This window comes from Misgurnus anguillicaudatus, chromosome 8 (genome assembly GCF_027580225.2).
Source record: "Misgurnus anguillicaudatus chromosome 8, ASM2758022v2, whole genome shotgun sequence".
NCBI classification, from domain to species: Eukaryota; Metazoa; Chordata; class Actinopteri; order Cypriniformes; family Cobitidae; genus Misgurnus; species Misgurnus anguillicaudatus.
In genome coordinates this window covers 34,509,444-34,529,674 of record NC_073344.2, presented here as the reverse complement: position 1 = coordinate 34,529,674, position 20,231 = coordinate 34,509,444, and the positions used below count along the sequence as shown (strand labels likewise).

The 20,231-nt window shown below is 37.1% G+C and overlaps 2 protein-coding genes across 5 annotated transcripts; both read left to right on the top strand.

Moving 5' to 3' along the window:
- The first annotated feature begins 10,061 nt into the window (after nucleotides 1-10,061).
- LOC129451285 (uncharacterized) lies at nucleotides 10,062-15,866 on the top strand. 4 transcript variants are annotated; one of them, XM_073870760.1, is made up of 2 exons: nucleotides 10,062-10,260; nucleotides 10,349-11,548. In XM_073870760.1, exon 2 carries the CDS (start codon nucleotides 10,365-10,367, stop codon nucleotides 11,106-11,108), a length of 744 nt encoding a protein of 247 aa, XP_073726861.1. In that variant the 5' UTR covers nucleotides 10,062-10,260; nucleotides 10,349-10,364; the 3' UTR covers nucleotides 11,109-11,548. The 4 variants fall into 4 exon arrangements, with proteins under 4 accessions (XP_073726861.1, XP_073726859.1, XP_073726860.1 ...); XM_073870758.1 differs by having other exon boundaries at nucleotides 10,066-10,260; nucleotides 10,342-11,548; XM_073870759.1 differs by lacking the exon at nucleotides 10,349-11,548 and adding an exon at nucleotides 14,661-15,866 and having other exon boundaries at nucleotides 10,102-10,260.
- A 2,128-nt stretch (nucleotides 15,867-17,994) lies between these two features.
- Nucleotides 17,995-19,433, top strand: LOC141365860 (uncharacterized). Its single transcript, XM_073870757.1, has 2 exons — nucleotides 17,995-18,145; nucleotides 18,227-19,433. Exon 2 carries the CDS (start codon nucleotides 18,250-18,252, stop codon nucleotides 18,994-18,996), a length of 747 nt encoding a protein of 248 aa, XP_073726858.1. The 5' UTR covers nucleotides 17,995-18,145; nucleotides 18,227-18,249; the 3' UTR covers nucleotides 18,997-19,433.
- Nucleotides 19,434-20,231: the final 798 nt, after the last annotated feature.

Below are 20,231 nucleotides of genomic sequence, written 5' to 3'. Positions count from 1 at the left end.
TTATTTGTAATAAATAAAAAATGCGATATAGTATTATTTTTGAATGCATAAAAACTGAGGTTTGTGTTGGTTTGCTGTGAGGTTTGCTGCATACTCTTGTAACAAATGAATAAATTACAGTAACTGCTTTATTATTACTGCTTAAAGGTTTTGAAATATGAAAACTACGTTCTTAGACCTTTCCAACAGATGCAATATAGATTATATTACTTTAAAAATAGTATGAATTAAATACTTATTTTGTTACTGATCTCTTACTATATAGATTCTTTTTTATTTTAAGGTTGTTTCCTCATGGGGACCTCAAAATGTATCCACAAGGTAAAATTTACTGGTATTCCTATCTTTGTGGGTACATTTGGTCCCCACAATGTGATGATTACCAGGTACACGCACACACACACACACACACACACACACACACACACACACACACACACACACACACACACACACACACACACACACACACACACACACCTTCTGGTGTCCATGTTTTGTGGGGACATTCCATAGACTTAATGCATTTTATACTGTACAAACTGTATATTCTATTGTGTTTTTAGTATCTAAGCCTGAGTTGTTATTAATAAACTCAATACTGGCATAAAAATAATTTTATCTGAGGTTAAAATAAGATCTTAGTTTCACTTTTAGTTTTAAAATTAACAGTAAAGAGGTCAAACACATGCTTTATGGGAAACACCTGTTATTGCCTGAGGTGTTATAAGTCAGATCAGCATTAATTGCCTTTAGTATAGAACAAAAGTTGTTTTAGAGGCACTATCCACTTTTCTTGATGTTCATTTAAAGCTTATATTGGAAGAAAAAAAAAAATACAGAATTTTTATATAAAGTTTTTATTGGAACATTTTTGATGGGTCAATCATCTAGTTTTTTGCCACAGGAATACTTTGACAGAGAGAGTGATTATGATCTCACCAACTGTACTGATGATTCAACTTGTGGTAATGAGCAATACCAACGACCGTGTGGATAGTATCGTGTTGCACACCTGTTACTCATTCCCCATCCTATTTAAAACCAGTTCATTGGGTTTATTATTGTAAAATATTGTAGGCTTCAGATGAGACGTCCTTCAAGAGCTTACAATCTCTGGCTGTTCATCCGTCCTTTGGATGAAATGTTAAACCAAGGTCCTGACTCTCTGTGGTCGTTAAAAATTCCAGGATGTTTTTCGAAAAAGAGTAGGGGTGTGCCCCGCATTCTGGCCAAATTTGCCCATTGGCCTATCACTCTGTATCCTTTCCACTAATAAGCTGGTGTGTGGTGGGCGTTCTGGCACAATATGGCTGCTGTCGCATCATTCAGGTAGATGCTGAACATTGGTGGTGGTTGAGAAGAATCCCCCTTTCATATGTAAAGTGTTTTGAGTGCTACTGTAACATTGGTGGAGGAGAGACAGGCAGAGGCAGAACAGAACTACAAATTGACTTGAAAACATAACAGGAAGTGTGAAAAATGTCCAGGTGGGTGGTGAAGCGGAGGTAGAACGGGGGAGGAACGGTGGGCCAGGCATGTGCGTGGCAGCCATCTTGTGAACGGACACTGGCGTGGGGGCTATCTTGTGAAAAAGTACAGGCATGGCGGACATCTTGGATACAAGTACAGGTATGGCAGACATCTTGGGTCAGACATGTGCAGTGAGTCTGGGGAGCTCATAGGTGACCATCTCGGCTTTGACAGAACTCTCAGGAAACATGCAGAGGTCACATTGCAAATTTGGGTTACCATACATTGGGAAAAAATATGTCAGCTTTTCTTCACTTATAGCTCTATAAACTGTACACAAATTTGTGATCACTTCAGTCCCCTTAAAATTTCATATGAAAACCAAGACAGGGCAGACTTCGGCTTTCCCCTTGACTTTACCCTAAGAATTTCAGCATGTTCTTCAATCCGCAGACGACGGCAGCGAAGAGTGTGCATGCTGACACAAGCAAGCTGGTAATATACTAGTTGCGCAATAGCTGGGAACTGAACAGGTATTAAACCACAACAATGTGTGACACTTGCTTTACATGCCAACATGTGAATTTTGTTTCTCGCTCCCTGTCTCGTCCTCGATCCAGAGGACATTGAGACAAACAAACCCAGTTCAACCTGTTTAATCTCCTTATTCGTTTACATATATATATATACATACAAATGTGGCACCCAAAGGTGTTATTCCAACCACAATTTACCTTTAAGAAGGTACTATTTGGAACCTCTTAAAGATTTTGTAAACACCTAAGTCTTTGTAACACCGACTACGCCACCCTGGGAATTGCACCCAGGGAAATAATGGCACACAGGTAAGTTCCCACAAAGATTCAGAGGAGACATGAATACAAAAATAACAATACTTTATTTATACAGAGTAAAACCACAATTTAATGTAATATCTTGATCACAAGACTAGTGAAGCTAGCTTCATTTAAAAAATTCAATTCAATTCAATTCAATTTTATTTATATAGCGCTTTTCACAATACTCAATTGTTTCAAAGCAGCTTTACATTAATAGAAGCAGTAAAAGCACAGAAAAACGACAGATAGCATAACATAATACACAATAGCATAAGCAGTCAAATTTGCTGCGTCTATGACGCGACATTATGAGCAAGCATATTACTAATGTAACGTCTAGAAGAAGAAGCTAAGTTAAGCCAAAGCAGGCTACCTCCCCGGGGTAAAAAACCCCCTAGGAGAAAAAAAACAAAAACCCCGGGTTGTTTAGCCGAGGAAATAAAAATAAAAGTCCTAGGAGGGAAAAACCCTTGGGAGATATACATGTATATACACACATATAAACGGATAAGGAGCTTAAGCGGAGATTAAGTGGATATTAAGCGGGTCCTGCCGGTGGTCGTTGGTCAGGCATCAGCTGGGCATCACACTGAAGGACGACCAGTAGATCAGAGGTGTGCCGACTTTCACATCTACCGGAACTGGGTCTGTTTGTCCCATTGTCCTCAGGGTCAATGGGACCCAGGGACGAGACAGGGAGAGAAAAACAAAATCCTATTAGCGTAGGGGCCGTTCACATGTAATGCAAGTGTCACACAGTGATGTGGTTTAATCAGCTTAGTTTCAGACAGACTAACTATTGAGGCATAATTGTTTTATCCACAGTTGAGGATTTTGCAAATTGGGGGCCCACTGCGACGGTATATATGGTAACTAAGGGTCACCTTCCGATTTTTAAGAGAAAATGAAACCTGTCGACCCGTTTGACTAAGGCCTGTAACCCCACTGTCGTCGTTAATGTAGGTTCAGTGGCAAACGGGTCTATATTGCATACTATTTACAAGATCACGAGAAAACGCCAACATCGCAACCTGACCATACGTGTCAACCCGTTTGACTAAGGCTGGAGGCCCCACTGTCGTCGTTAATGCAGGTTCAGTGGCAAACGGGTCTGTATGGCATACTATTCACAAGACACAAGAAAGCGCCAAAATCGCAACCCGACCATACGTGCCAACCCGTTTGACTGAGGCCGGAAGCCCCACTGTCGTCATTAATGCAGGTTCAGTGTACAAACGGGTCTGTATGGCATACTATTCGCAATAGAAAAAAAACGCCAAAATCACAACCCAACCATACGTTAATGCAGGTTCAGTGGCAAACGGGTCTGTATGGCATACTAAAAACACTAGATTAGGTAACAGACATCAAAAGTTCAGATCGGATCACAGGGAGAAATAAAGAAAAGCAAATTTCCACTTCACCACACACTTTAAATACAAATTACTTTGGGCTCACTTCACCACACGCGTTTAAAAAAAAAACACAAAAGTTACAAACCACTCAGTGAACAATTACAAAAAAAGAAATATTTAGAGAAGTTACATTCCTCCCCGGCTGATCTAACAGTTGAATAGAATACCACGCTCCACAAAATAACCAAATAAACACTAAATTGTGAAACCAATATTAAATCAAATAAACAGAAAACACAAAATAAACCACATCATACTTTATAACAAAATACAAAATAAAGTAAACAAACTAGCACTCATTCCTCACTTAACCCATTTACCACACGCACACTATACACACACACACACACAAAACGACGTGTCCTTCTCACACTATACACTATAAGTCACACACACACACGAACTTAACTCGTACACACCACCACAACCGTACCATACAACCACGCAAACCTCCTCTGGCTGAAACAATGCGGGGGTGCGCGAATACCCGCACGGATTAATACCCTGTCCCACAGTTATTCCCAGGAGCAGGACAGCATAAAGGAAGGGGTGGACCAGGCGTCGCAGAAATGTATGCCGCCGGGCAGGTACTTAAACAAAAAAGTACCTGCCCAAAAAGAAGAAGGGGAAGCTGGGTCAGCTGGGTCACTGGGTAATAATCAGCTACCCCGTGTCATATGGGCTTATACCCCCGGAGCGCTTTAAGCTGATAAAAGAAGAGTACCGAATTAGCGATGGAATTTTCATAATGGGCATGCGATAAATCAGTAGCATACCCACCTGATTATTTGCGAGTCGGCACTGCTGACATGTCAAAGGATGGACTAACTCCGCACGGCATGTATACTATGTAAACAAATAGAGCGCTTACAAACAACAGGTCCCTTTACATTAAATAACTCACAATAGTATACAAACCTGATTAATAGAGTCAGCCGTTCTGCATGCTGTTCTAAGGTTTATTGTTTGTGTTAATGCAGCAACAACTGCATCGCGTTCTTCATAAAGTCATTGAAGCATGAAAAGTGTGCTGTTCCACTTTGTTTCCATCTCTTGAACCGGCTTCATCTTAGGCCTGCCAATCTGTTGCTGAATTGCAGCAGCTTCTCAGTTGCATTTGTCGTTGACCTTCAGAAAGAATACCACATTTCGGCACAGATCTCTAATGGGAGTAACTAGCTTAGCTGTTTGCAAGGCGTGTCTTTTAGGAAGCACATATGCTGGGTCGAGCTTATTACAAATGCCCTGAAGCCCTCATCCTCCACCACAGAAAATGGCTGTGAATCTTTGATAATTTCCACCAAATTCTCATCAATGTCTTTTTGTCTGGCTGAAAAAAAAATGTATACTGTGTGAACTTAATGTAGTTACCATGTTTTTTTTTTCATTTTTAAGAATTTAAACAATATATATTTTCAAACCTTAATTTGCTTATATAGTAATACTGAAAGCATTGCAACCGAAACAATGCAACACTTTCTCTTTGTCTTGACTGAGTTCATACTGTATGTAAAGCAAAGCAAACGTACTTTCCGTTTCAAAACCATTGACTGTATTTCAGGCTGTTGAGGCAAATCAGCATTTTGTCTACAGTGGTTAAGGAAGAACATCTGGAGGCACACTCTGCTCTTCTTGAAGTTTCTGTTATGACATTCCTGGATAAAGTGGACTGAACTCAATGTACTGAATTTGTTGTCTTTTCTGGAAAATATATGATGGGTCTTTCATTTCTACGACAGGAGCTGTTTGTGAACATGGATGAATTTTTTGACCCAAGGAGTGATTATGATTTCACATACTGCAATGACACATCAACCCTCAGCCGGGGTGGTGAAAATTACAAACGCCCGTGTGGATGGTACCGTATGGCTCTCAAAGTCCTGAATAAGTATCCTGATGGAAATGCCTGGCTAGGTACAGATGGATGGAGGAGTAACTCAGTGGTTAGTGAATGGCCTGTCTCCTATCATGGAACCAGCATTGAAGGTGCGAGAGAGATCATTAAATCTCACTACAAAGCAGGTCCTGGAAAAATGTATGGGAGAGGAATCTATTCAACAAATGACATTAACGAAGCTAGTGGTTATTGCAAAACGTTTACATCTACAACAAACAGGCAGACGTACAGTGTCATCATACAGAACAGGATCAATCCTGGAGAAAAAAAGTCCGTGACAGATAAGTACTGGCTGATTGAGATTCCTGCAGACACCCCAACTTATAGAGAGAAGGAGATTGTGGAGAAATCAATTCGACCGTATGGGATTCTCCTGAAGCAGGTGTAGACTGAGTAGACTTTAATCTATTTCATAACCCCTTTTTCAGATTTTAGTTTTCATACTTGACCAACTGACAGAACTGATCACTGATTTCCAGGTTAAGCAAGAGTTAATAAATGTGTTTTATCTTACAGAATTCAATATAAACACAGATTGCACAAAGATTTGTTTATGTGTGTTTGCTTTTGTTTCGCCCTCAGCATAGCCTATGTATTTTAAAGACTTAGGGAATTATGTTTTCATTTAATAAATATTTATTTAATGTTTATTAAGTAATTTTACTGAAGAAAAGTTTTCATATAGCTCCCATTATATTTTTATTTTGAACTGGATTTATATTAAAGAAAAAATATGCTTTATCCAACTGATGGAGTTGTAGTACAATACTATAACCTTCATTAAAACTTCAACGTATATTTTATTCAAGTTTAACAGATAACTTTTAAAAATAAAAGACAAAATTTCTTTATTTTTGCACTATAATTTTTAAATAAACTACATTTCTAAGTGAATAGAGCTTCATAAGATCTTAGTTTTACTTTTAGTTTTAAAATGAACGTTGTCTAAGAGAGGTAAAATACATGGGAAACACCTACACCACATTGGAAAATATGACTATTTTCTAGAAATCACGTGTTTGTTACACAAAGGCAAAAAGTTGCAGGAAAAACTAGTTTAACATAGCAGTAATATTGAAAATAAAAGTTGCAGCACTGGTTATAAGCTGAGAATAAAACACTGAAGTGCATGAAGCATCAGACCCAATCTGAGGCGCTAACTATTTTAAATAAATGGAAAAAGATTTTTTATTTCTTCATTTATAAAAAGAAGAATCTTTTAATAAATAAGTAGTCAAAGATGTGATTCTGGAGATCCTGTCTGCTCACTTAGACATCAGCACTTTAAAGTGAAGCCAAGAGAACATTAATAAGATGCTGCAGTTATATTAGCTACTATGAATGTGAAAAGGTGCATTGCTCCGTTTGGCCATTCTACCAACAAAACAGTACCACCTTGCAAAAAAATAGCCACTCATCAATCACCAGAGGCTCATCAACCTGGGCCAATCTGCATAAAAGTCTTGTAGTGTATTCCAGGCATTAACAAAAATGTTGGTTAATTTTTGAGCTAATAGGGCTCATTATTGTGCCAGATACTACCATAGAAAAGTTAGTATGGTTGTATAAATCACACTTTTATTTGAAAAATGAATAATACTCTTATTTCTTCTCCTGCAACAGCTCTCAGTATTCAAATTGTCTTGCTTTCTACAACCACGCATTCTCCTTCTTATATATTATATGTTACTCTCTAAAAAAACAAACGGTGCTATATAGAACCAAAAACTGTTGATTTGAATCGTAACCATAGAAGAACCGTTTTTAGTGCCATATAGCACCGGTGAAGCACCGGTGAAGCACCTGTGTAGAACCATATAGGGGCCATATTGCACCACTATATCACCACATTTGGTTCTACATAGCACTATATGGTTCTACACAGGTGCTTCACAGGTGCTATATGGCACTAAAATGGTTCTTCTATGATTACGAGCAAAGAACCACTTTTGGTGCTATATAGCACCGTTTGTTTTTAGAGTGTACATTGACAAAGTGTCTTGGGAGGGGAATCTTTCCTTATGCATGTTTTGGAGGCGAAAATATCTTCAGCAAATATACACTGTATGATAATGTTGTTTTTAATCCTTTCCTCTAGAGACTAAGGGAGAGTTAGAGATCCTGTAAACAACTACAAAGGGGCTTAACAGGATGGCAGTGGTTTTATATTACACCTTAACAACCCAAAAGAACCACCAAAGAACCTCTGAGGAACCGGTAAAAAAACAATAAAAAACTTTTCTGTGTGCATGTTTGAGACAACTGAAAATAATGTGCATCGACAGATCTTAAAGGGACAATAAGTAGGATTTACCCCATCTAGTGGTGAAATTGTATTTTGCATTCATATGAATTGTGCTGTCTAGCGCAGTAGCGCCTCAATGCAGAACACAACCTCCAGGGGGCGGGGTTGGATCCAGATCCAGGGGCGGAGCTGAAACTTACAGCCTTTAGGAAACAGGTTTCCTAAAAAATTTTTACGTTTGTTTTAATGTAATAAAAGATTTCAAATACATTTGTGTTTTTATGTGTAATAAGTAGGATAAGGTACAGCCAAGCGAGTCGCAAATATGTCCCTTCAGTGATATCACCCTGTCGGGAACGTCTCCCTTACCTCCACTTACACTAACTGTGATCATCACTTTCTAAATTATGAATCTTTCTCGACTGTATTATTAATCAAACGTACACTTAAACTGATAAGAGCAAATGTTGGCGACCACAGGATGCAACTAATTGCGGGCTGCAACAACGCAAATATTCTGGTTCATTTGGCGGAACAAATTATATAAAGTGGGAGGAGTTGGATCTAGATCCAACCCCGCCCCCTGGATCTCGTGTTCTGCAGTGAGGACCATCTCGTCTAGCACCTCGCTTTTCCAAATGCGTGTTGCAACTACAGTAGACGTTATGTAATCACTGATCTCCTTGTCCGTTTCAGCTAGTTCACGTTTTCTGAATGAAAACGCGTTGTGGAAACGTGTTGGTAGGCTAGTGCTTTTTGTCCCTCTCTGCTATTATAGTTTATCAGTCTGGCGGAACGACATGGAAGCCTTCTTGGACATAGATATTTATAAGGCTAAATGTCTCGCCCGCGCTGCAGGCGAATTGAGTGGAACTTTCTTACCACAGGCAGCTCGCTCACTCGTAGCATTGAGTTTTAATGGTGCAGGTACTTTTAAATGACCATAACTTGCTCACTTTTCTACACATTTTCAAATGGTTTGGTTTATTATAAACGTTCATTAAAAAAAATTCATTGAACATGTTAAAGCATCCAGAATTATAGCCACGTTAATAACGTTTTTAAGAAACCAAACCGTTTGAAAATTGGAAGAAAGTTATGGTCATTTAAAAGTACCTTCACCATTAAAACTCAATGCTACGAGTAAGCGAGTTGCCTGTGGTAAGATGGCCGCCGGGTGATGACGTTAGAGACTTCGCCGTAACACATCTAGCCTTTATACATATCTATGTTCTTGGACTTACCCGTTCAATGTAAATAAAGAGAAGAAATTCGGGGCTTACAAAGAAAAGTCAGGTCACTGGCAGAGGTCATTTAACACCAACGAGGACATATTTATGAATAAAGACATTGATTTTGATTAATAAAACACTTAAAATCCTACTTACTGTCCTTTTAAATAAGCCCATACGGCAAAAAATAAATGTTCCAATACAATTTTAAATATTTCAAAATATACAAAAAATGCAATGGCCAAACATATTTTTAAATTTGTTTACAATTTTTTGAGCCAAAAATTAATATATTTTTAATATATTTGAAAGCATTTATATTCACCTAACATTAGAAGAAAAACTTTGTATGTTACATACTTTAGTTTTAAAAATATTAAAATTGAATATATTTTCAACTGCAAAAGTATACTTATCATTTTACATTTTATACTTGCTTATACATTTTATACGAACTTTAATATTTTTGACCAGGACGTTTTTTTGCTGTGTGGGTTGTAAAATTAGAAATGTATTTGTTGCCCCTGAAATAAATGTTGAAATATATGTTAATATAAAAATATCTACAAAATGTATTTAGCATATATTTAAAACATATTCTGTCTAGACAGCTGTATTTTTTGCCTTATGGCTGCCATTGATTTGTCTCAAGAGACACAGTAACATATTTTTCTAACATGTTTATAAAAGATGCTTAAACATCTAAATGTAACTAAGGCCTAGTCCTGGCTTTAGACAAGCCTTGTCTGTGAAACTAGCACTGGAGTTTAAAAAATGGGGTTGGCTAAGGAACACGACCAAACCAAAATAAGGAAGATATGTGATAGAGAAAACTATTGGCTAATGTTCTGGGAAAAAAGACAATAACATCTTGGATGACATGGGATTGAGTAAATAATCAGTACATTTTCATTCTGTGGGTAAACTACTCCTAGTGAGTGACATCATATCCTGTAATAGAGACACTTCTTCCTGAAGGTCTTGATGAGTTGGTTCAGGTGTGCTTCATTAGAGTTGCAGGTCTGGATGCTGAAGAACTCAAAGCTGATAGCTCACAGAACAGCCTGTATGAACCACAAAGCCGAATAAATGCAGGCCCTCTCTGGCCACAAGCAGTCTTTATGTGGGTGTCTGCTTGTGTTTTAATGAAAAATCACAGGTGAGTGTAATTGTCATTCTACCACACCCATTAATCTGTCTATTAAACTCTTGCTCTCCCTACTGCATCGCCTATCCACAGTTTGCAGCAAACCAGACTGAGCTATGGGTCGAGTAGAGAAAGAAGTTCGTCTCGAGTTACTTTCTGCACTCACTGGTGCTACCGTGAAGCCCTACACTGATTTGCGAGCACGCAATACTACTGAACTCAATATATATAATTTATTGTCTTCCTTCTTGACTGATGAATCTCATGTGCCGTTACGACTAGCAGGACTAGGATTTTCCAGCTCGCATGAGGTGCTGTGTGTGGACATAGATGAATTATTTGACCCGAAGTACGATTATGATTTCACAAACTGCACTGACAAGTCAACCTGCATGCGTGGTAATGAGCCATACAAACGCCCATGTGGATGGAAACGCATCGCTCTCAAAGTCCTGAATAAGTATCCTGATGGAAATACCTGGCTGGGCACGGATGGATGGAGGAGTCACTCAGTGGCTGGTGAATGGCCCGTCTCCTATCATGGAACCAGCATTGAAGGTGCTAAAGGGATCATGTCATCTCATTACAAAGCAGGTCCCAGACAACTGTACGGACGAGGAGTCTATTCCACCTATGACATCGACCAGGCTTCCGGTTACAGCATGGAATTTACATCTAAAAAGGATGGAAAGACCTACAGAGTCCTGATGCAGAACAGGATCAATCCAGACATGAGGAAAGTGTGTCAAAGACAGGACTACTGGCTGATTGAGGTTCCTGAAGGTACCATGCCTGCTAACGAGAAGGAGATTGTGGAGAAATCAATTCGCCCGTATGGGATTCTCCTGAAAGAGGTGTGATGAATGAAGGGGAAATATTGTATGTCTTTTTCTTGTTTATATTATCACTCGTGAGGTTCTTCAATCTTGATTCTGTAACTAATACTGTGAGAATGTGATTTTCAGAGAGTGCTACTTAATAAAATTGTTGCAAGATGATGCATATGCTGTAGTTATGTAAACAATGTATTCAAAAAAAGTTTCTAAAGAGGTGTTTTTTCATTTCAAATGCATGTTATAAACCACTCAAACTCTGTGATTTCAGATTGATAAGAACTTTCTAAGGATCAGAGTCATATTACATGAAAGAGCTGTGCATAATATTGCCTTTGCAATTCAGAATCAATATCGTATTATTAGTGTGTCGGACAGCAGAAAAAAATGCCTTTTGTCTCCATTTACATGAATAAAAACTCACCCGTGTGACATTTGGTGAATACAGTGTGAAGTATCAACATCAAGGTTACGTGTTCAAATTCTTGTCTTTGTTGCCATTTGCTATTTGTCTATGCCATTATTCTACTATGTTATGGTATTATCATGGCAGATTATGCAAAATAAATATTGCTTCTCCAGTTTCAAAAAAGCAACTACAATTTAATCATATACTGTAAAATTACTATTACTAAGTAAAATAAGTCTGCAGGTAATGCAGCTTGGTTAGGCAAGGCTGTGGCTTTCAGAAACCAGAAATGTTAATTTATATGCTTCTGAGAATTAGTATAAGTAAAGTGAAAGTGGAAATTATAAGAGTATTTTTAAACCGTCATCTATTCTGGGATTTCCTGGCTTTGTTGCATTTATTGGCTGAAAACACACAGGTGGGTTGTATGACACTAGCCAACCATAAAAATAACTGCTCTTTCAATACTTAAAAGCTGCTTTACAGAAAATGCATGTTTTTATTTGTTTCTACGTCTCTAAAAAAGACCATAGAAATGAGCATGCTCTGTAAAGCTGCTTAAAAACAGTATTAAACAACTTTAAAAAGTAAAAGTTGGATCAATTAAAAAAAATCTTTACAGTGAAAAACGAAATATTTTAGGTGTTCTTTTTTTAAGTAAAGCAGCTTTCACTTTTTTACAGTATAATTGCACAACAAAATGTAAAATAATTGGCAAAAACATGGCCCAAAATGAAAAATGTCAATTAAGTTAACTCTCAAATGTGTTAACCTGTAAAATGGATTACAACAATCTAGTGTTATAGTATAACTCAACTTTTTTCGTAATGTCTTAATTATAATTAAGGTTATATTATAATTCTTAGTAATTTTCCAATGTATAAACCAATAAATAAATGAAAATATCCAAAGTTAGGTTTAAGGTTAGGTACCAATGCTAACAGAATAAATGTTTCATTTTGAGTAAGGGTATATATGTGCTTTAGCAAATTTTGCCCTTCATTACAACTATGAGGGGGGTGACGTTTTTGATAACTTATCCTTTTAAATTATATTAAGCCTTAAAGTTCTGCATAATTAAGGGCGTGGCCACTTGAGTGAGCGAGTTGCCTGTGATAAGATGGCCGCCGGGGATGACGTTAGAGACTTCGCCGTAACACATCTAGCCTTTATACATATCAATGTTCTTGGACTTACCCGTTCAATGTAAGTAAAGAGAAGAAATTCTAAGCTTACAAAGAAAAGTCAGATCACTGGCAGAGGTCATTTGACACCAATAAGGACATATTTATGAATAAAGACATTGATTTTGATTAATAAAGCACTTAAAACTCTACTTACTGTCCCTTTAAATAAGCAAAAAATAAATGTTAAATATAATTTTAAATATTTCAAAATATACAAAAAATGGCCAAAATATATTTTTACATTTGTTTACACATTTTTGTCCCATTTTTATGTCATTTATAATATATTTTAAAAATTAATATATATTTTAAAGCATTTATATTCACCTAACATTAGAAGAAAAACTTTATATGTTACATACTTTAGTTTTAAAAAGATTAAAATTAAATATATTTTTAACTGCAAAAGTTTACTATAATTTTATACTTGCTAATTTTATACAAACTTTTATATTTTTGAACAGGAATTTTTTTGCTGTATGGGTTGTAAAATTAGAAATGTATTTGTTGCCCCTGAAATAAATGTTGAAATATATGTTAATATAAAAATATCTACAAAATGTATTTAGCATATATTTAAAACATATTCTGTCTAGACAGCTGTATTTGTTGCCGTATGGCTGCCATTGATTTGTCTCAAGAGACACACCAGTAACATATATTTCTAACATGTTTATAAAAGATGCTTAAACATCTAAATGTAACTAAGGCCTAGTCCTGGCTTTAGACAAGCCTTGTCTGTGAAACTAGCACTGGAGTTTAAAAAATGGGGTTGGCTAAGGAACACGACCAAACCAAAATAAGGAAGATATGTGATAGAGAAAACTATTGGCTAATGTTCTGGGAAAAAAGATAATAACATCTTGGATGACATGGGATTGAGTAAATAGTCAGTACATTTTCATTCTGTGGGTAAACTATTCCTAGTGAGTGACATCATATCCTGTAATAGAGACACTTCTTCCTGAAGGTCTTGATGAGTTGGTTCAGGTGTGCTTCATTAGAGTTGCAGGTCTGGATGCTGAAGAACTCAAAGCTGATAGCTCACAGAACAGCCTGTATGAACCACAAAGCCGAATAAATGCAGGCCCTCTCTGGCCACAACCAGTCATTAGGTGTGTTCGACTTCATGCAGCGCTGCGCAGACCGATCGGCGGCTGACTTGAAGCAGTGCATTCCGGTTAGTACTTTTGTCCGACTTCAGCTGGCGCTGCAGGCACGTGACTGTGTCATATGGTTTTTAAGTACCGCGAGAGCGATTCAAGATCAGCCACCTGAGTTAGCCAGCGCAGTTCGCGAAGAGGAGCTGCACGGGCTGTAATGACGACACAGCTGTTTCAAGATTGGTCGGATTCACCACATGACAACAATCACGTGTATTTCATGCTTATTTTCACGCCCTCAGTTCCACAAATGCTCACAAATCTGTATTTTTATAACAGTTAAAGCTATTTTCATGTAGTCGCGATGTTATATTGTGTCATCTTCATCAAAATAAAATGGAAATAGAAATGAAAAAACGTAGACCCCACTACAATGGTATTTAAATAATATATGCTTATGTTAAACTTTATTCCTGTAAAAACAGATGCTGTAAGCCTCTTCAGTTCCACTCATGCTCATACACGGACATTCAAAACAGTACAATTCACTTTTTATGTAGTTTACATCTTACAAATCATGTTTATTGTGATAAAGCAAGCAAACGGCACGTGATCAGCCATGCCTGACGTAAATGCTGCAAACTACGGGAAGCACAGCGCGTCCGACTTCACGTCTCCGTTTTCAGCTCCTCCCCGCCTGCACGCGGCTAATCTCGCCGATCGGTTACATCCAGCCACAGCCGATGTCGAACACACCTTTTATCTGGGTGTCTGCTTGTGTTTTAATGAAAAGTCACAGGTGAGTATAATTGTCATTCTACCACACCCATTAATCTGTCTATTAAACTCTTGCTCTCCCTACTGCATCGCCTATCCACAGTGTGCAGCAAACCAGACTGAGCTATGGGTCGAGTAGAGAAAGAAGTTCGTCTCGAGTTACTTTCTGCACTCACTGGTGCTACCGTGAAGCCCTACACCGATTTGCGAGCACGCAATACTACTGAACTCAATATATATAATTTATTGTCTTCCTTCTTGACTGATGAATCTCATGTGCCGTTACGACGAGCAGCACTAGGATTTTCCAGCTCGCATGAGGTGCTGTGTGTGGACATAGATGAATTATTTGATCCGAAGTACGATTATGATTTCACACACTGCACTGACAAGTCAGTTTGCTGGCGTGGTGATGAGCTTTACAAACGCCCGTATGGATGGAACCGCATTGCTCTCAAAGTCCTTGATAAATACCCGGATGGAAATACCTGGCTGGGCACAAATGAAGAGAGAAGGCACTCAGTGGATGGTGAGTGGCCCGTCTCCTATCATGGAACCAGCATTGAAGGTGCTAGAGGAATCATTTCATCTCATTACAGAGCAGGTCCCAGACAACTGTATGGACGAGAAGTCTATTCCACCTATGACATCGACCAGGCTTCCGGTTACAGCATGGAATTTACATCTAAAAAGAATGGGAAGACATACAAAGTCCTGATGCAGAACCGGATCAATCCAGACATGAGGAAAGTGTGTCAAAGACAGGACTACTGGCTCATTGAGGTTCCTGATGGCACCTCACCTGCTGAAGAGAAGGAGATTGTGGAGAAAGCCATCCGGCCATATGGAATTCTGCTGAAAGAGGTGTGATGAATGATGGGGAAATATTGTATGTCTTTTTCTTGTTTATATTATCACTCGTGAGGTTCTTCAATCTTGATTCTGTAACTAATACTGTGAGAATGTGATTTTCAGAGAGTGCTACTTAATAAAACTGTTGCAAGATGATGCATATGCTGTAGTTATGTAAACAATGTATTCAAAAAAGTTTCTAAAGGGGGGTTTTTTCATTTCAAATGCATGTTATAAACCACTCAAACTCTGTGATTTCAGATTGATAAGAACTTTCTAAGGATCAGAGTCATATTACATGAAAGAGCTGTGCATAATATTGCCTTTGCAATTCAGAATCAATATCGTATTATTAGTGTGTCGGACAGCAGAAAAAAATGCCTTTTGTCTCCATTTACATGAATAAAAACTCACCCGTGTGACATTTGGTGAATACAGTGTGAAGTATCAACATCAAGGTTACGTGTTCAAATTCTTGTCTTTGTTGCCATTTGCTATTTGTCTATGCCATTATTCTACTATGTTATGGTATTATCATGGCAGATTATGCAAAATAAATATTGCTTCTCCAGTTTCAAAAAAGCAACTACAATTTAATCATATACTGTAAAATTACTATTACTAAGTAAAATAAGTCTGCAGGTAATGCAGCTTGGTTAGGCAAGGCTGTGGCTTTCAGAAACCAGAAATGTTAATTTATATGCTTCTGAGAATTAGTATAAGTAAAGTGAAAGTGGAAATTATAAGAGTATTTTTAAACCGTCATCTATTCTGGGATTTCCTGGCTTTGTTGCATTTATTGGCTGAAAACACACAGGTGGGTTGTATGACACTAGCCAACCATAAAAATAACTGCTCTTTCAATACTTAAAAGCTGCTTTACAGAAAATGCATGTTTTTATTTGTTTCTACGTCTCTAAAAAAGACCATAGAAATGAGCATGCTCTGTAAAGCTGCTTAAAAACAGTATTAAACAACTTTAAAAAGTAAAAGTTGGATCAATTAAAAAAAATCTTTACAGTGAAAAACGAAATATTTTAGGTGTTCTTTTTTTAAGTAAAGCAGCTTTCACTTTTTTACAGTATAATTGCACAGCAAAATGTAAAATAATTGGCAAAAACATGGCCCAAAATGAAAAATGTCAATTAAGTTAACTCTCAAATGTGTTAACCTGTAAAATGGATTACAACAATCTAGTGTTATAGTATAACTCAACTTTTTTCGTAATGTCTTAATTATAATTAAGGTTATATTATAATTCTTAGTAATTTTCCAATGTATAAACCAATAAATAAATGAAAATATCCAAAGTTAGGTTTAAGGTTAGGTACCAATGCTAACAGAATAAATGTTTCATTTTGAGTAAGGGTATATATGTGCTTTAGCAAATTTTGCCCTTCATTACAACTATGAGGGGGGTGACGTTTTTGATAACTTATCCTTTTAAATTATATTAAGCCTTAAAGTTCTGCATAATTAAGGGCGTGGCCACTTGAGTGAGCGAGTTGCCTGTGATAAGATGGCCGCCGGGGATGACGTTAGAGACTTCGCCGTAACACATCTAGCCTTTATACATATCAATGTTCTTGGACTTACCCGTTCAATGTAAGTAAAGAGAAGAAATTCTAAGCTTACAAAGAAAAGTCAGATCACTGGCAGAGGTCATTTGACACCAATAAGGACATATTTATGAATAAAGACATTGATTTTGATTAATAAAGCACTTAAAACTCTACTTACTGTCCCTTTAAATAAGCAAAAAATAAATGTTAAATATAATTTTAAATATTTCAAAATATACAAAAAATGGCCAAAATATATTTTTACATTTGTTTACACATTTTTGTCCCATTTTTATGTCATTTATAATATATTTTAAAAATTAATATATATTTTAAAGCATTTATATTCACCTAACATTAGAAGAAAAACTTTATATGTTACATACTTTAGTTTTAAAAAGATTAAAATTAAATATATTTTTAACTGCAAAAGTTTACTATAATTTTATACTTGCTAATTTTATACAAACTTTTATATTTTTGAACAGGAATTTTTTTTGCTGTATGGGTTGTAAAATTAGAAATGTATTTGTTGCCCCTGAAAGAAATGTTGAAATATATGTTACTATAAAAATATCTACAAAATGTATTTAGCATATGTTTAAAACATATTCTGTCTAGACAGCTGTATTTTTTGCCGTATGGCTGCCATTGATTTGTCTCAAGAGACACACCAGTAACATATATTTCTAACATGTTTATAAAAGATGCTTAAACATCTAAATGTAACTAAGGCCTAGTCCTGGCTTTAGACAAGCCTTGTCTGTGAAACTAGCACTGGAGTTTAAAAAATGGGGTTGGCTAAGGAACACGACCAAACCAAAATAAGGAAGATATGTTATAGAGAAAACTATTGGCTAATGTTCTGGGAAAAAAGATAATAACATCTTGGATGACATGGGATTGAGTAAATAGTCATAGTACATTTTCATTCTGTGGGTAAACTACTCCTAGTGAGTGACATCATATCCTGTAATAGAGACACTTCTTCCTGAAGGTCTTGATGAGCTGGTTCAGGTGTGCTTCATTAGAGTTGCAGGTCTGGATGCTGAAGAACTCAAAGCTGATCACAGAACAGCCTGTATGAACCACAAAGCCAAATAAATGCAGGCCCTCTCTGGCCACAAGCAGTCTTTATGTGGGTGTCTGCTTGTGTTTTAATGAAAAATCACAGGTGAGTGTAATTGTCATTCTACCACACCCATTAATCTGTCTATTAAACTCTTGCTCTCCCTATTGCATCGCCTATCCACAGTTTGCAGCAAACCAGACTGAGCTATGGGTCGAGTAGAGAAAGAAGTTCGTCTCGAGTTACTTTCTGCACTCACTGGTGCTACCGTGAAGCCCTACACCGATTTGCGAGCACGCAATACTACTGAACTCAATATATATAATTTATTGTCTTCCTTCTTGACTGATGAATCTCATGTGCCGTTACGACGAGCAGCACTAGGATTTTCCAGCTCGCATGAGGTGCTGTGTGTGGACATAGATGAATTATTTGATCCGAAGTACGATTATGATTTCACACACTGCACTGACAAGTCAGTTTGCTGGCGTGGTGATGAGCTTTACAAACGCCCGTATGGATGGAACCGCATTGCTCTCAAAGTCCTGGATAAGTATCCTGAAGGAAATACCTGGCTGGGCACGGATGGATGGAGAAGTCACTCAGTGGTTGGTGAATGGCCCGTCTCCTATCATGGAACCAGCATTGAAGGTGCTAGAGGAATCATTTCATCTCATTACAAAGCAGGTCCCAGACAACTGTACGGACGAGAAGTCTATTCCACCTGTGACATCGACCAGGCTTCCGGTTACAGCATGGAATTTACATCTAAAAAGAATGGGAAGACATACAGAGTCCTGATGCAGAACCGGATCAATCCAGACATGAGGAAAGTGTGTCAAAGACAGGACTACTGGCTGATTGAGATTCCTGAAGGCACCACACCTGATAAAGTGAAGGAGATTGTGGAGAAATCAATTCGACCGTATGGGATTCTCCTGAAAGAGGTGAAATGAAGAAAGGGGAAATATCGTATGTCTTTTTCTTGTTTATATTATCACTCGTGAGGTTCTTCAATCTTGATTCTGTAACTAATACTGTGAGAATGTGATTTTCAGAGAGTGCTACTTAATAAAACTGTTGCAAGATGATGCATATGCTGTAGTTATGTAAACAATGTATTCAAAAAAAGTTTCTAAAGGGGTGTTTTTTCATTTCAAATGCATGTTATAAACCACTCAAACTCTGTGATTTCAGATTGATAAGAACTTTCTAAGGATCAGAGTCATATTACATGAAAGAGCTGTGCATAATATTGCCTTTGCAATTCAGAATCAATATCGTATTATTAGTGTGTCGGACAGCAGAAAAAAATGCCTTTTGTCTCCATTTACATGAATTAAAACTCACCCGTGTGACATTTGGTGAATACAGTGTGAAGTATCAACATCAAGGTTACGTGTTCAAATTCTTGTCTTTGTTGCCATTTGCTATTTGTCTATGCCATTATTCTACTATGTTATGGTATTATCATGGCAGATTATGCAAAATAAATATTGCTTCTCCAGTTTCAAAAAAGCAACTACAATTTAATCATATACTGTAAAATTACTATTACTAAGTAAAATAAGTCTGCAGGTAATGCAGCTTGGTTAGGCAAGGCTGTGGCTTTCAGAAACCATAAATGTTAATTTATATGCTTCTGAGAATTAGTATAAGTAAAGTGAAAGTGGAAATTATAAGAGTATTTTTAAACCGTCATCTATTCTGGGATTTCCTGGCTTTGTTGCATTTATTGGCTGAAAACACACAGGTGGGTTGTATGACACTAGCCAACCATAAAAATAACTGCTCTTTCAATACTTAAAAGCTGCTTTACAGAAAATGCATGTTTTTATTTGTTTCTATGTCTCTAAAAAAGACCATAGAAATGAGCATGCTCTGTAAAGCTGCTTAAAAACAGTATTAAACAACTTTAAAAAGTAAAAGTTGGATCAATTAAAAAAAATCTTTACAGTGAAAAACGAAATATTTTAGGTGTTCTTTTTTTAAGTAAAGCAGCTTTCACTTTTTTACAGTATAATTGCACAGCAAAATGTAAAATAATTGGCAAAAACATGGCCCAAAATGAAAAATGTCAATTAAGTTAACTCTCAAATGTGTTAACCTGTAAAATGGATTACAACAATCTAGTGTTATAGTACAACTCAACTTTTTCCGTAATGTCTTAATGCCTATTTTTTCTTTCAGT

What these genes read in the sequence shown, in the direction of transcription:
- LOC129451285 (XM_073870759.1), top strand. Translation starts at nt 14,684, where the DNA reads ATGGGTCGAGTAGAGAAAGAAGTTCGTCTCGAGTTACTTTCTGCACTC.
- LOC141365860 (XM_073870757.1), top strand. Translation starts at nt 18,250, where the DNA reads ATGGGTCGAGTAGAGAAAGAAGTTCGTCTCGAGTTACTTTCTGCACTC.